Source organism: Peromyscus eremicus, chromosome 6 (genome assembly GCF_949786415.1).
Source record: "Peromyscus eremicus chromosome 6, PerEre_H2_v1, whole genome shotgun sequence".
NCBI classification, from domain to species: Eukaryota; Metazoa; Chordata; class Mammalia; order Rodentia; family Cricetidae; genus Peromyscus; species Peromyscus eremicus.
The window spans coordinates 103,973,616-103,991,163 of NC_081421.1; the positions used below are offsets into that span (position 1 = coordinate 103,973,616).

At 44.2% G+C, this 17,548-nt stretch overlaps 1 protein-coding gene across 4 annotated transcripts in view; it reads right to left on the bottom strand.

Moving 5' to 3' along the window:
* Positions 1–10,456: 10,456 nt before the first annotated feature.
* Positions 10,457–17,548, bottom strand: part of Npnt (nephronectin) — a 71,390-nt gene continuing 64,298 nt past the window's right edge. For all 4 annotated transcript variants that reach the window (XM_059266274.1, XM_059266271.1, XM_059266272.1 and 1 more), the window contains 2 exons: positions 14,537–14,793; positions 10,457–13,141 (listed from right to left, as the gene is read on the bottom strand). In XM_059266274.1, the coding sequence (XP_059122257.1) occupies positions 13,058–13,141; positions 14,537–14,793 (341 nt within the window). In that variant the 3' untranslated portion in view covers positions 10,457–13,057. The remainder of the gene's footprint in view (positions 13,142–14,536; positions 14,794–17,548) is intronic.

The window sequence follows — 17,548 nt, forward strand, 5'->3', positions numbered from 1 at the left end:
GCAGTGAAGAGCTTCATGGAACATAAACTAAGAACTGTGTCTTCACTATTCACTTATGTCTGAGTTTTAAATATAACTCGACTGACCCCAGTTTCAATATGGAACTTTTAATCTCCTTCGAGAATGCCAGGAGTTCAGAAATGGCATTGCTGGGTTGAAGGGAAGTCTTATACTTGGGACAAAATAGCCACTGACCTCACATCAGGAGCTGCCAACCACTCCCTTCAATGCGAGGATATCCTTCATGCCCAGGAAACCACAGGGTTTCTATAGTAGGTAACCAGAAGGGTGGGATCAAGCCAGGACTCAACACTGTGTCCTCCTCCCAAGGGGTGTTGTGATGAGGTCACCCAAACTTGGAAGCAAAAAAAGGAACTTGTTTAGAACAGCTGGCTAATCTTCCTGGATTAGTCAAGATGGAGTCAACTTGACAAGATACAGTCTCGTTAAGAACAGCAGACTGCAGCAGATAGAATTCACTATTAGTAGCAGTTTTAAAAATATCCAGAGATTTAAATGTTTTTAATAAAAATAACCTGGTACTTCTTGCATACTCGTGTGACCCATTTAAGGAGACATTTATGGCAGCTCATTTCCTTGGTGGATTTCGTAAAAGCATGAATGAGAGACATTTGCCTTTGAATGTGGGGGAAAGCTAGCACATCAAAGTGGAAACAATATCTTGCAGTTTTCCTCCCAAGATTACCAGAACTCTTTGAAAATTCACTGCATACACAGTTTCTCCTGATCTTGAAGGGAATGGAGAATTCAGTTGAGGGGTCCTCTTGAGCTTGTTTAGGGCAGATTTGGGGAAGGTCTTTGTGTTACAAATCAGGCCTACTTAAAGAACAATTGGGTGATTATATGTATGTGACAACGTCCCATAGATTTTAATGCTCATCTTCCTGGGTCTTTTCTTCTTTGACTGACTAAGAAAGCAAGCATGGAACCAAGTGGCAGAAACTTGGGAGGCTTTGAGTTCAGGGTAGCTTTCAGCCAGACAAAGAAAATGCAGTTGAAGCAAGGAACTGAATCCTGTCAACCCTGTGAGCTTAGAAGTGGTTCTTTGTCACAACTGAGTTTTATCTGAGGCCACATCCCTGTCTGTGCCTATAATGGTGGCCTTGTAAGATCTTACAAAAAAAAAGACCCTGAAATGGAGAAGCCAATTACAGCATGCTTTGAAAAAGAAAGATAATAAACATACGTTGTATGAAGCTAACATTTGTGGAAATATTGTTTGTCTTTAATTCCAGCACTCAGGAGGCAGAGGCAGGTGGATCTCTGAGTTTGAAGCTATCCTGGTCTACATAGTGAGTTCAAGGCCAAGGTTTCCTAGTGAGACTGTCTCAAAAAACCAAAACTCAAAACCCAAACAAATGCTAAAAGGTATTTATTTTATGCTGAGTGTGGTAGCATCTGCCTGTCACACTAGCACCCAGGAGGCCAAGGCAGGTGTAGCTCCATGAGTTTGAAGCCAGACTGCTTTACATACCAAGTTCCAGGCCAGCCAGGGATAGAGTGAGACTCTGTCTCAAAAATAAACCAACAAAAAGTTAACCATGGAGCCTGTGAGGTGGCTCAATGGGTAGAGGCATCTGCTGCCAAGCCTAAAGACCTGAGCTCAACCCCAGGAACTCACATCGTGGAAAGAGAACGGACTCCAGTAAGTTGTCCTCTGACCTCCACATGCTGGCTATGGCACATTCACACACACACACACACACACACACACACACACACACACACACACATCATAAAACAAATACAAAAGCAGTATCTATATGGTTCTCCTTCCCTAAAACCGAACACAGGCTTCTTTGCAGGGCATTACTTTTCTTCCTTTGTAGCAGTTTATCTGATTAATTACAAATAGTTGGTTTTCTCTCTCTCCAATGTGGCTTCTCCGGGCAGAATAATCCTGTAGTAATGCTGCAGAGAACTCTGCCTGACCCAGGACAGTGAAAGAGGCAGGCAGAGGAATGAGAGAACCGTTGTCCAAGTCTCCAGAGACTCAGTTCTCTTGTTCCTCTGTGGAGAAGATAGCTAAGCTTTTCCCCAACCTTGGAGAAAGTATTTTGCAAAAGTTGACAGTGTTCACCCAACCCTGTATAGCAGTGGTTCTCAGCCTGTGGGTTGCTACACCTTTAGCAAACCTCCATCTCCAAAAAATATTTATGGTACGATTCATAATAGTAGCAAAATGACATTTATAAAGTAGCAACAAAAATAATTTATGGTTGCGGGGGTGGGGTGGGGTGGGGTGGGGTGGGGGTGGTGGTGGTGGTGGTGGTGGTGGTGGGTGCCCGGGGCGGGGGGCGGGGCTGTCACCAGAGCATGAGGACCTGCATTAAAGGGTCCTAGCACTGGGAAGTGTGAGAACCACTGCTCCAGAGCATTGTTCGGAGGCCCAAGTATCAACTCCAGCTTTACGGCTGTCCATGTCAGTTTATCCTGCTGGTGTGCTGTCTGCAGAGTGCACAGAAGCCCCTCAGCAAGGGGCCCAGCTGTCTCCCAAGCCTCTCTAAATAACTCCCCATGCAAACCTCCTCAGCTAGAAACCAATTCAAGTCTAAAGAATAAGGCAAGGGTTCCTTTGTCTTTGTCATTTTGTTTTCAGGTATAACGCTGACACTCCTGTCCATTTTCCTGATGTTTTTAAAGAATTCTCTCAGCGTCTGATCCTGTGCCATGGTTTTGGTTTTTGTTTGTTTGTTTGTTTTGTTTTGTTTTGTTTTTCTGATATCCAGCAACTGAAGCACTTGTTGGAATAAAAAGCTATTTTCAAGCAAATTCAGTCTGCTGTATTTTGGCTATGGGGAGGGTGCTAGGGCACTTGAGATGGAAGTCTGAGTGATTTTCCAGGATTGGGATGGGTCACAAATGCAGCTGATTTTCCTGGTTAGCCTCACAGGTATCCTGCCGTCAGTCTTCCAGAACAAAGCTTTGTTAAGAACAGGGGCACCTAAACATGGACTTTAGCCTCAATGCTGTAATGTGTTAATTAGCAACAGCTTAGAGGACAGAGCAGCGAGTTTACCCTGGAGCCAGGAGACCCACTCCACCGCTGCCCTTGGCCTTTGCTAACTCTCCTGAGAAGATGCGAGGCAGCCTCACATATTGTTGCTTTTTGTCTTGTGGGGGTGGGGGGATGAGGGGTAACGAAATGCTTCTGGATGGAAAGGGAGGGATTGTCATTAAATAGCTGCCCCCTCCCATTTCTGTTCCTAAAGGACAATGGTCTGCTCAGGTCCAGCTTCCCGGAGAGTCTGACCTACTGTGCTACATCCCATGGCCTCCAGGGAATGTTGCCCTGGGTCACTGGAGCAAGACCGGGAAAGAAAAGAGGCCAGCAATTACAAAGGGGTTGTGAACCATGTCCCAAAGCATCATTAGGTTTCTGGAATTCAACAGGGCTTGTCTACAGAGCCAGGCCAAAGTCCCTGAGAAAACACGTCATGTTTATGCCGTATCCTTTCCAGAGACTTCTATGCCACTGTTAACATGGAGTAGTAGACCCAGGTTCAATGTCAAGAAGAGGGACTCTGTGAATGTGCAGTCTTCACCTGTGGGTTTAGGTAGCATAGGAACTAAGAAAAGAAAAATTCTCAGATGGGTGGACACCTGGGTGCCAGCCAAGATTTCCAAGCTGAGGTATGGGTTCCCTTTCTTCCTTTGTTCTGAATCATTCATCGTTCCATAATAAGTATTTATCATTTCTGTGCGTTTGCTAAAATAGATACTAGGTTTCCTGAGTATAAACATGTGCATATTCAGACCCTGAGGCCTCTTTCTGCCTCTGCCCCACATTCCTAGGGCTCTGAGAGCTTGCCTTGCTGTCTCTGACATGGGGAAGAAACTGAAAAACCGGGTCTTGATTTAAAGCATGGTTTACTAGTACCCACTGGCCACTTGACCTTTGTGGATTTGGTTAACCCCATGACACTGATTTCATGTCTATGATGTAAGGGGCTTAAGACCATCTACACTCAAGCACTACAGTCAAGTGAGGAAGTTTTATTTTAAATGAGGTCAAATAAAGCGTTACTGAAAAGCACTTGCAAACTATGAAATAATCTCCTACAACTAGTTCCCAATTTCCTTGTTAGCCACACAGTCAAGAGCTGAAGCCCTGCATGGTGGGATGGCATGTGGAGGGATGGCATGTGGAGAGATGGCATGTGATGGGATGGCATGTGGAGGGATGGCATGTGGAGGGATGGCATGTGGAGAGATGGCATGTGATGGGATGGCATGTGACAAGTGGGCTAGGGGTATGTGGGGCATAATCATTCATTCTTGACAGAGATGCTAGTGTCTACATTGGATTTCCCTAGTTGCCTCTCGAATGTTCTTCCTAGCTATCCCCCCACCACACACTGTTTAACCAAAGCCTTAGCTAAGAAATATGAGGAAAGTGGTATACAAGACGAAGGAAGAGTTTATAAAATGCCGAGCTGTAGCCAAATGTGGTCACTGGTCACAGTGCTTGAGAATTACAGCTGAGTACAGCAGCAAATGAAAGCCAGATTCTCTGCAATCCCCAGGATCGCTCCGCAAGCCTGGTGGTATGAGCTAGCGTCAAGCAGAACGAACAAGGGCATGTTAATAAAAGCAGAAACTCACAGCTGTCCTTCTGACTGTCAGCAACTGACTTTGGGAGGGAACAGTAACATAAAATGTGAGTGTCAAGGCCAAAGGGGTGGGTGGCTATGTCACACTGCAAGTGGCGATGGTCCTTGCAATTTTACAAGTTGCTTCACCAGAGACTTGAAAACATACAGGAAGATGCAGGAAAAGCCTGGGGTCTAATTGCCCTGGGTACACAGATAAATGGTGATAATTCCTTGGATTTTTTTGTTTTTCAAAGTGAAGTTGCTGGTATGACTCCTAAGTCCTTATGTATGACTGTCCCCTCACTGATGTTGAAATGGGGCCTATGAAGTTGGGGACTATACTTTTCTTGAGTACTAATTAATAGAATGTCTCCAATTAATTGACCCAAATATCTAAAACACCCTCTTGTGACACATCCCCTCTACTTACCTTTGAAATCTCTGGTAGAACTTAGTACAACTGTGCCCTGGGGTCTAAGAAGCGCTCTGCCCTTCATATCAACATGTTCTTTAGCAAACCACCCCATCTCGTCTGTTATGGGAAGCAATATGTCCTTGATTACGGCCAGCACTAAATCATACACCATGGAAACCACTTGGTAAATTTTCAGAGTATGAACAAAATGCTAAGAGTCACAACAATGGCAAAATAATCCAGGTTCTCCTGATTCAGAGGTGGCCCCAACACAGTGATGAACCTCAGGCCTGCAGGTCATGCATGGCACCATGTGGGTGCAGTGCTGGCTTGGGAAGGTGTTCCACAAACTGAGGCAGGACATAGGGTACACTTGCATGTCTGTAATCTAGAGCTGTCATCTTCAAAGTGTGGTTCTCAAGCGTTAGGTGGCAAGATCACCAGGATCACCCATAGGCTGTTAAAGCCAGAATGTTGGTCCACCCCAAGATTTGACTCTGGAGGTCTGAGCTGAGCTTGAGGATCTTCTAACACATTCCCAAGTGGTGCTGAGGCTGCAGATGCTGGCACTGGCTTGGTAAGGATGCTTGTGTTTGTTCCATGGGGGCCTTTCATGTAGGAGAAGGCTGAGCTCTGCAGAAAAGCGGGATGTGTGAATAAGGCTGGGCAGTGGTGGCGCACGCCTTTAATCCCAGCACTCAGGAGGCAGAGGCAGGCGGATCTCTGTGAGTTCGAGGCCAGCCTGGGGTACAGAGTGAGTTCCAGGACAGGCTCCAAAGCTACACAGAGAAACCCTGTCTTGAAAAAAACCAACCCCCCCCCAAAAAAAAAAACCCAAAAAGTCTTCCAAGACCTCCATGGGCATGGGCATCATCTGGGGAGCCTTGTTATGGGAATTTTCTTTAACTAGCCCAAGGTGGGCTGCACATCACAGGGGGGGCTTGTGCTGCTAACCACAGTGACTGAGAGACAGAAGCATGCAATTGTTCCTTGATGACTGTGAAATCCCCAGCTTCCTACTCCCTCAGTCACTTGTCCAGCTCTTCAAATGATTCGGCCACTTCAACTCCACAAGAACTAAGGTGTTTTAAAAAACAACAACAACAACAACAACAAAAACCCTATCTTACTTAATAACATATTCGAACCCATGTACCCAAATACACTCCTTACAAAAGATAACAGAAAAACTCTGGTCTGTCTGAATGTGATGGCTCTTGTTCCTTTGTGTAAAATGGCTTATGAATTAAATCATCATGGAAGAGTTCATTCTTTTAACTCTGAAATGAAAACAGTGTCAAGTACAATATTATGCATTTTCATTCCGGGGAGGCAATACTTTCAGAATTTGTCAAAGACTCAAGCAGATAAAAATAAGGAAAATAGAAAATAGGCAGATTTTAAGGATCAATGAAATTAATGAAATGGCATTTTCATCTGGAGAAGGAAGGAATTAGGAGAAGGAAGGAGGCTTGGGGAAGATGACTAAGAGTTCACTGTAACTAATACGGCTGGGTCTACGTTGACTTCACAGTCAGTCACTGGGTCTGTGGGAGTCCGGCTCATCAGTGCCGTGGAAGAAGAGGCTTCAAGGATTATGAAGTGAGAGATCACAAGCACCAAGTGCCCCTGTGGTCCTGCTAGGTGTGGATGGAACCTGGGGGGTGTACCCAGGTTTCCCAAGTGCATTTAAGAAGCCGAGACCTGCTGTAGTAGGGATGAGGGTTTGGGGGTTGGGGTAATGCTGGCATGAGCATCACCTCCATGGGTGGTGGACATAGAGATGGCAGGTAGACGTAATCTCAGACTAACCTAGGCCAGCTGTACCTAGAGAACTTGCTTTGGCAGTGGCGGGCCCACCTCAAGCTCCACCTCCTGTAGAAGTGATACGGAGGTGGAGAAGTTGCATTTCTAACGCATTCCTGTACTAACACTGGTAGGAGACTACACTTTATGTGTCAATCAGCACTTGAGATAATCAACTTAAAACATGAAAATGTGTCTGGGCTCAAATTTCAGCCCATAGTTCTGGCAGTGGGTTTACTTAGAGCCTGTAGAGGGGCAGGGAGCCTGTGTTAAGCAAAGCCTCTCACTTCATCGCAGATGGGATGCTGAAGGAGGGACAAGCAGGGCCGGGATCCCCACCATCCCCCTTGAAAACACACCCCAAATGACATAAGACCATCTACTGACCCTGCCTCTTAGTTTCTCCAACAGCGTCAAGGAGAACCAAGCCCTTGACACCCCAGCCACTGGGGGCCAGTCTAAATTCCAACCATAGCACTCTGTAAATCATTGGGTTTGATTAGGTTTTCTCACCTTCTTCACCATTGCTGTTTGAGGTTGGATAATCTGTTACTGTGTGGAATTGTCCTGCACTTTATAGGCTATTAATAACAGACCAGATTTCCATCTATTAGACACCAGTAGTCCCCAAAGATGTGATAACCAAAACTGTTCTCTAGCATCATTGAATCATACACTGCTTTAGGTTAATATAACACACACTCTGTAATACTGTAGGGGTGTGATCTAGAAATGTGGGAAAGGTAAACTGCAGCCTACAAGGTATGAATCTATACGCTTAAAACCCAAATGACTTGTTCATGTTAAGGCCTCATACTTTAGATTTTAAAGAACTGCTGTGGAATATTTAGCTATGTAAAGATGTGTTACATTTGTTTATGCTGTGGAATATTACTTTAACTGTGTAAAGGTGTGTTACATTTGTTTCTGCTGAATTTGTTTAATTATGAAAAGATGCAGCCGGGCGGTGGTGGCGCATGCCTTTAATCCCAGCACTCGGGAGGCAGAGCCAGGCAGATCTCTGTGAGTTCGAGGCCAGCCTGGGCTACCAAGTGAGTCCCAGGAAAGGCACAAAGCTACACAGAGAAACCCTGTCTCGAAAAACCAAAAAAAAAAAAAAAATTATGAGAAGATGTGTTCTATTTCACCTTGCTTGTCTAAGGCACCTGATTGGTCTAATAGAAAGCTGACTGGTCAATAGCTAGACAGGAGGAGGACAGGGAGGGCTGGTGGGCAGAGAATATAAGTAGGAGGAGAAATCTAGGCTTGAGAGAAGAGAATGAAGGAGGAGAGGGACACGCCTGGGGGCAGAAGCCAGCCAGGCACCAGCCAGCCATAGAGACAGCAGGAAAGTAAGATATACAGGAAAGAAGGAACGAAGGGAAAGAGGAAAGGACAGAGGGATAGAGGGAGGAAGGAAGGATGGGAGGGAGGGAGGAAAGGAAGAAGGAAGCAAGGAAGGAAGATAAACAGCTCTGAGCAAAATGTAGATAAAGAGATACAGATTAAAGATAAGGCCAAGCATTCATAACTAATAAGTCTATGTGTCATGATTTGTGTGCTGGTTGGTGGCCCCAAAGAAAAAGCCCAGTACAACTAAACCCAGAACAATCAAGTTGGAGCTGTAATTCCAAGTTCCTTTTAGGTTTCTGTGCTCTAGCATTCTAAAATACAGTTAAGGGTTCTTTCCTGTATACTAATTATTCCCAGGTCATTCATCTCTCTAGAATGTACAGTTCCTGGATCACTTTCTCTGTCACTCTCGTGTGTGTGTGTGTGTGTGTGTGTGTGTGTGTGTGTGTGTGTGTTTGTACAGGTTGTTTTGATTTTTTGAGATGGGGTCTTTCATTATGTAGTCTAAGCTGCCTTGAACTCATGATCTTCCTGCCTCAGCACACTCCACTTCCTCCAGACTGGTGTCACAAATCTGCAACACCAGCCTGGCTCATTCATACTTTTGTGTTTTCAATTATGATTTCCATATTCTGAAGTCCTGCTATCTGTCAAGGCCATGTTCTCCACCTGGTAGGCACATTTAAATATTCTATGCTCAAGAATACTTTTTTAGAAAAAAATGGTACTATTAATATAACTTAGTGAAGTTTTAGTAATGTAGCTCTTGCAACCATTGACCTTCAGCCCATCCTACACTGAACACTGATGATAATAAAGGCCCTGCCCAGTTCACTATCATTGAAGCCTTGTCACTCACTTCGTGACCCGGTATCACCTGGAAACGGGTTAGAAATGGAGAATCTGGAGTCCCATCCCTGCCAGGCTGAACTGAGAGTTTAAACACCGCTGCAGGGGATTTCCAGACAGTGATGCTCAAAAAGCTCCATGAAGGCCCTAGAGTCCCCTCAGCCTTAGAACCCTCGATACACATGCTTTTCAGAATACCAGTTCTGCATTTGTGATTTTGATAAATGTTCCTTTCCTCTTCTAGATTGAAATGTCTCATGGTCAAGTCTGTTCAGCATTGTTCTCGAGAGCCACACAGAGTGCTCAAAAATCTGTCACACAAATCAATAAACCACGCTCTGGATCCTCCTTATATCTGCTTCCCCAACCTTTGAGGGCTGAGCAGAGCTTCAACTGGGTTTTCTCTGATCTCCAAGGGATTAGAAAGAATCCCGATGTAGGGAAGCATACTTGAATTATGGAAGAATTGGGCCTCCAGTAGCTAAGAGTTTCTCTGATTGCTGGGAAGGAAAAAGGCATTGAGTGTTGTCAGAACATGGTCCAAGAATGGAGTTGTGTGAGGAGGATTCTGCGTGCTTGTGAGAATACTCTAAGAAAGCAGAGAATCTTGTGATCTCAGTTTCTTTAAAGCATGGAACTGTTCCTGGAATGTTTTCATACTCCTCCCAAGTATAGCAAATAGGAGTGAGTTTACTTCAAATCACTCATTATTGCTTGCTGTAGTTACTCAATTAAATGTTTATATGCCTCTATGGAAAAACATGCTCTTGCCATGTGCAGCTTGTCCTTGTGATTGTATACAGCTTGAACTCATGAGAACTTTACTCAGGTGACCTTTCTTTCCTAACCCTCAGAGTATAAACTGTCTGATGCTCTGAATAAAGTTGGCTGTTGCATGAGACTTTAGTCTGCCTTATTTATTGGCTCAATTCTCCCAGATCCATTGGTCTCTAGAGCAGTGATAAGTGCGTTCTCCCTAATTCTATGCAAGGACTTTTATTCTTGTATGTTTTCATTTTGTTCCTTCATAGTTGTTTTTCTTCCCACTAGGAAAAGTTATTGGAGTGAGAATAAAATGTTATAAATTAACAGGTACTAATAAAATATTTTATAATGCATATATACTTAAGTATTTACTTATAGCTTATCTTGGCATATTAAAGCAAATTTTTCAGTAAATTACAAAATGTAACTAATTCACTGTGGCAAGCATGTGTCCTGATATGGCCCATTCTCTCCTGTCTGTAAACGTGATGAAATGGGCTTCATGTTTATAACCCAGAAAGTATAATAATATCTGTGTTCCCACTCTTCCAGGGAGCAAAGAAATTCAAGCATGGCTATAAAACAGCAGTGTATTGCTTTGGGACCCCAGTCACAAAAATCAGAAGCCAAAAAGCAAGAAAGAGACACCCAGTATTATTAACAGTGTTTTTATTTACAAAGATTGCTTTTATTTGGCCATTTTGAAAACCACGAACATTTTTCACTTTAGAAAACATTAAATAATAAACAAGATGTTATACAGTACTTTGGATAACTTCTTCAGTGTAGTGCAACGTCTTATTGGCACCTAAAAGTGAAATTCTCAATTATTTTCATCCTCAGCTGTGTAGTTACATGACCAAAAAGGAACTGAGTCATGAAACATGGATGTAAGAACATATTAGCTGGCTTTAGTTAAAGACTCGGGTCAGAAGCTCCAACTCTGCCTTTATCAGTTAAATGTCAAAGTCGCTTGGACCTCTTTTAAAAAAAACAAATGACCAGCTTGTGGAATCGGAAGGCTCCTACTGAGAAAGTGAGCCATGGGAGAAGGTGAGGGAGAGGGCTAACAGTGCTGTGGTTGACACATATTCAGTAGCCATGTTAACTTGTCCCAGGCAAAGCAGAGACAATGCACCAGACAAAAATCTCTCTGACCCGTGTTTCTTGATGGGATTTCTCTGAAAAACAAGTCCAAATAAGCAACCGTTGAACAAACAACAGGCTCACCCCCTTACCCAGGAATAAAACATTAACACCACCGCATTAGGACATTATTAAGCTACTGCACCATCTGTCTGTTATAACCTCTTCAAAAATAAATGGTTTTGGGGATTCGTTGTTTTGATCCTGTTGTTGGCTGTTGAGGGAGAGGCATTTCAGTGAGCTCAACATCTCCTTTTGTGCTCTTTCCAATAGGTCAAGAGAAGAATGCCTGGTTCAGAGCTTAGTCCAAATCGCTTTTTTCTGAAGAGTCATTGGTATATATTACTGTGAGGGTCAGAGTATTTTCTAGCATTCATAATTTGGTACTTTACCTTCATTAAATAGGTAAAATTTTAATGTAGTTTTTTAAATGGGGGAGGGGAGAGGAGATAGAGAGGAAGAAAGGCAAACAGGAAAGAGGGTGAGAGGTAGAGGGAGATGGGAGAGAGGGAGATAGATAGATAGATAGATAGATAGATAGATAGATAGATAGATAGATAGATAGATAGATATGACAGAGCGAGATTACAGTTTTCACACTTCTTTTTTGTAAAGGATTTGGCTTAGCAACTGTCCCTGCCAGGAAGTGCCCCTTCACACCCTAGCCTAAGCCTGTTTCCTCTTGTCCTATTCTCAGTACACATGGAGAACAGCTGGTCTCCAAGCTCTTGGTGCCAACCCTTCACATACTGGAAAACCATCATTGGTTTGCCCCTCAGTCTTCTCTTCTCCAGGCTGAATAATCCCAGCTCCTTTACTTTTGCATCATAGATCTTTTTTTCCAACCCTTTAATCATCTCTGTGTTTCCTGGCAAAAACAGCAGAAAATATTTTGATTACTTAATCAGAAATGAGAGAGATGTAAGGAGAAAGTTGATGCTTTAAAGTTATGAGTTTTTCATTTAGCAAAGGTGTGATAGAGAGGAGCTACAGTTGGGGCTTCGTGGATATTAGAATTCCAATCCCATCCTCCTCTTCTGCATGTGTCTCATTCCATTGCACACAGCACCTCGGTGCACAGGCCCACTTCCCATCCCAGCCTCGGGTAACATGTCAGCCACGAGCTACACTCATGGACACCCTGTCAACTTACAGCTCATTGTGAACGCCTGTCCCATGGGCCCTGCCCATACACTTCCACTCCCCACACATCTTTACCAAGTTTCTCACCAGGGAAGCCGTCTGACAGTGGTGAAAGCTGTTGGTTTAAAGTATAACTCAAAACGTAAGGGTTTTATATATTAACTGCAGGCCCTTGCTTCCCTTAATGGTTTATTTCCTTCTGTAAAGGTCAAACTCAAGGACATCGAAATCGAGTCATTCTTCCACCCCAGCGGACACCTCTGCCAGTTTTCTTGCTGCCAGTATAAGATCATGGCATGGATGACAATTTCACTATGTATTTTTTAAGTCAAGCTATCATAAGCTGCCTTTGACCTTGCAACTAGAGTCTGTGAATATTAGGAACACGTAAATACTTATATTAATAGCACATTTACACAAACACAGTACTACTAAGGAATTCCATGCCCACCCTACATAACTCTCTTTAAAAGAAAAACACAGTTTACAAGAATAAATGCATCTTAATATGTTATACGCCCTTCCATTATAAAGTGTATGGCAGTACAAGTCAGAGTGAGGTCAGGCCAGCACAAGTGAAGAGGATCAACTAGTTTCACAAGCACGCTGTACATCATACTGTAAGCGAAGTCAATACTACTCAGGGTACAACACTGGACAGATCACAGAATGCCTTTTGCGTCGAGTGGAAACTTCCCCCATAGCTGGCTATCTACAGGGTAGAAGGTACCACCCTAGAGGGGCCGGGATGTGTCTCCAGATGCTCCTGGACTTCAAGGAGGGTGTCACTGTTCACTGGGATGGCACAAAAGCAGGCCGCCAAGACCTGACTCACCAACCAGCCTTCCTCCTGACCCACTCTTGCCCTAGGCCTGATAAGGGGGAGGACATGAGAAGGCAAGGATTGGAAAAAGAGGAAGAACGACACAGTTCACTGCCAGCTCTGGAGCTGCTAGTGTTCTTCTTAGCAGTGACCTTTTTTCAAGCTCACATCATCCAATCCAATCTCCCCTGTGTGACCACGCCTTTTTTCACCTTTGAAGATGACCTAGGGAGAGAACGCACACACTGGTCAGGCCTCCTCTGCCCCTTCCCAGTGCTCGCTCATGAAGCATAATAAGGCAACCCTTCCCCAAACCAAACATTAGACGTCTACAGCAAAAGGAAACACCAGGACGCAGGAGCCAGTATCAGCATCATCCCGGGGCCCGGGGCCTTGCGGGAGCCACTTGGATCAGTGAGCTGGTCACCAGACCGTAGTTCTCAGAATCAGCTTCTCTTCAAATCGGCAGTCTCACTACACACTAGTGTACTGCAGGAATGCTTGCAGAGTGGATGCTGGCCAAAGATGACCAAGGTTCAGAAGAAGAAGAGTGTGGTGGAGCATAAAGCTGGGAAGGTAGGGACTGAAGAGCTGCAAGGTCCAGGTCTTGCAGCCTGTCTTGATTTTTCTCTTGATAACATCCCCTCACAACCCACAGTGAGACAGAAACATACACCACAGTCCAAGCACACTGTTGCTTTGGCTGTGAGGTCCCCAGTGTCTGCTCTCTCACACTTTATACTCTGGAGGGTATCCCTGCTCCCTTAAACCAGGACCAAACTTTCAGTACTGTGACTTGAAGCATTTTCCCGTTTTACTTCTCCAATATAAATATTAAGGAAACAAAAGCAAAAGGTACATAAAATTTCAGAGCCCCCATAAAAGCTGTAATAGGGTCTGCTGGTCTAGCATGCTTTCAAGAAACTGTAAGAATGGAAGTATAGAGTCTTCATGGTAAAGTTGTGTAAGAATCTACACAAAGATGACATTTTCCAAAATTCACCCATTATGTTGGTGGGATGTGACCCATCATTTTCTCACTAACCAAGAATTAGTTATTCAAAATAATTTTTTAAATTTAAATACAGCGTACATCACCACTCAAAGCTTCCCCCTTAACCCATCCTGAACAGTGCTTTTCAATCCTGGGCCTGGGATCCCATCTGGAATTGCTTAACTCTGACCTCTGGGCCAAAGGGGAAACTGAATGTCAAAGGAACATTTGAAAATAGAAAGAAGGACTGCCTCCACAGAGGTTACCATAGCCAAAGTCGGAAGCTTAAGGAATTGAAGGTAAAGGAAAAGCAGGCACCATTAATCACAACACCCAAGACCCTGGATGTTTCTATCAACTTATTTTTAAAAATGTTTTTCAGCAGCTAATTTTTCTCTCCTTGAAAACAATTTGTCATCATGAGGGAGTGAGGGTGTCGTGGTCAAGGTCGCACCAAAGAAGGAAGAAGAAGCAGAAAAGAATTTTAGAAAGAGGCAATGGATGGGGCCCTTGGGTGCAGGAAAAGCCACAAACCACCGGACCTGAATTCACAGAGCAAAGTTTCTTCCAAGCCTATTCCTGGGCTCTCCTCTGAAGGCAGAGCCTCCATTTGGGGATCTACTTACGCTCTTGACGTCAGCCCCTCGCAAGGTGATCTGGGTTTGCCTCCAGCCATGGCCACCATTTCTTCCCCACAGAGCTGCTCCATGGGCACCATGTTTCCTCACAAACACCTGCAGTGTGCCGGAGTGCAGCCCAGTCACCTTGTGCCTGAAGGACAGGCACAGGTCCCCTGCATGCATGAGGTGGCCGAGAGGGAGCACCAAGCGAGCAGCTTTTCCCCCGGGGGCTTTGGCTGCAGACACTGTGAGATACTGTCCACCTGGAATGGGAAAAGCAGGGCCTCTTTCCAGCACAGACTGTATGGGCAGGAGGTTCTTAATAAACTTCAGACTATAGCATTCATTGATAAAGAATCCCGGATCTTTTTGAAGAAGAAAAATGTAGCTCATTTCTGTGCCTACTGTAAATGCTCTGGTGTTTGCAAATAACACCCACATATTTGGCCCATAGAGAACAGAGACAACACATGGTTAGTACCCCCAACATTGACGTTTCCTTGGATATGATCAGACATCCATCCTTAGGCACATGCAAGCACTACCTTCCGATCCTCACCAACTCTCTGCTGCCAGACATCCCACACTGGTTTAACAGAAATGATCAACATTTCCTGGGTAAAATTTATTTGTAGACAATGAACTTCTGGACAATAAAACACTGGGTAATCGGAACTGCATTATTTCTGCTTATTCTCTTCTCCCTCCACTTAAAAACATAGTCCTTAAATGCAGAAGGATGTTTTAAAAACAGTTTGCTATCTTTCTCACACTGGGGAACAGTTAATGCCAGGAAGACATACAGGCCTGGACACTCTCCACACCTTTCCAGAGTATCCATTTCATTTGGAGGGTAGTGATTTAAAAGACTTATATACATTAAAGTAAATTATAGTGTGTATCTGTTTGTCTGTTTGTCTATCTACCTGTCTTGTCACCTTGGCTGCCCTCAGACCACTGCGTCTGTGCATTTCCCATCTCTCTTTTGTTAGAGAATTGCAATTAGAAAAAAAAAAAAATTAAGCACCAGTAAAGAGAGGTTGCTGCTTCTCAAGAGAAAGTCATGAGTGGAAACTCGGGGCATGTACAGATGACAGTCCCTTCAGGCAGCTTGGTCATGCCAGCTGAAAACACACACCAGAGTTTCGACACTGATTTGTCCACAGGAAGAATGTGGCTGGAATGCTGAGCATGTGTATCTGCTGTGGGAGAAAGCTCATTTCCTTTCCAGTTCAGAGACAGACCACCGTCATCGCCTTACACTCTATTTAGACAAGACATGGCAAGAGACTTGGGCTGGCGTCTTGTTCAAGTGTGCTTTTCTCTACCAGGTTCAGGCTGGTGTTCTCCGGGAAGCTGACTTTTGAGTAACAGTGATGTAACCTATGTTCTGTGCTAAGAGCTCCCTGCAGGCTGCAAACAACAGAAGCCTGTCCCACCTGCACCTCAGACCTCCCCATTAACATCCTAGGACAGAACTGGTACTTAGGTTCTTTGTTGGATAAATGGCTGATGTTCCAAAACCAGAGCAAAAACCTGCCAGAATATTGGTTGTTGACTCATGTATCCGGGTCAATAAAAACACATAATGTGTTGGCTTCCTCCCTCCTTATTTTGGCTCTATTCCCTCACATACTGACACCCCCAAAGTCCTGGGACAAAAATCTTATGTGCATGTTAAATGTCTGTCTCTAAGTCGGCTTCTGAATTGTCCCAGGTACTGTGGTTAAGGCTGAGGTAAGATTGTTACAGTGAACCTGCAAGTTTTAAGAAGACAGAGATTATCTTAAATCTCTGTGGAACGTATGCTAATGCATTTTGTGAAACACTGCACGCAAACAGAGCACCTCACAAACCGAGGCACCCAGGATTCAAACAACCCTTTTCTACACATATTCAAAACTCTAAAATTGTGATAATGATGAAGTGGCCACTATTCATCCTCCACACAGCTCTGACTTGGGTTTTTTTTTTTGTTTTTTGTTTTAGTTTTAAAATCTGATTTATGATTGAATGACTAATTGTTGGGAGGGTGGGGATGCCGACATGCCATAGCACACATGTAGCAGTCAGAGGCATATGGTGAGAACTCCCCAGCACACTCTGAATGGCATCCCAGCATGGGCTCGGCACTCGGATCACCCTCCAGCTCTCTGCCGTCTTTTGGTCTTCCCATCCTTTTCTCCAAGCTGAAAACTTGCTTGCCGATTCCCTTGGGGTTACCTGAGACATTTTCTACATGAACACAGACCCTCACAGCTGGATTAGGAGGTCACCTTATTTCATGCAAAGCTTCAACCTTTAACATCTTGCCAGAGGACGCCCCACCAAAGGTGTCCAACAGAGGCTCATCGCCCCACACCAGCCTGCTCTTTCCAGGAGCTCTACTGAATGCTCCTTTTCAGAGTTAACCAAAACCCATCCATGTGGTTTTCTGCCACAGGTCCTACATCCCTTTACATTACAAAGAACAATGCTGACCTTGAGTCAATTGGTTCAAAGCAGTACAACTCTATTGCTTCTTCTCAAGTTAACCTTTCTGGCCTTCACCCACTCTTCACAGGTAAAGGAAAGTACACCTCTCCATCGAGGTCACTCTCTTCTGAGTGATGTGCAACTAAGTCTCAGATAAGAGAGGGTCTTCAGAAGTGGAACAACCACTTCGCTACAGCATATTTTGCATTCTGCATATTTTGCATTCTGGAAAAGGACCAGATCTATAGAAACAGTCCCCCTTTTTGAAGCAACGGTCACGAGACTCACTCATAATCACATCCTTCACATTTACTGCTTGCTTACATCTTTCCACAGCTGTGGTTGGTTCCTAGCCCCTGAGACATACTCAGCATCAGAGTTTATCCCTGGAGGGTAGCCCATTAATCCAACCTCTTGGATGATGATTCTGTCAGCATACAATCACTTTTCTCTCCAGCTTGGAGTCAGAGTTAAGTCAAGCTTTCTTCCATATCTAAATTTGATATCCACTTAATCCAAGTTTTTGGTGAAAATTAGAACAGC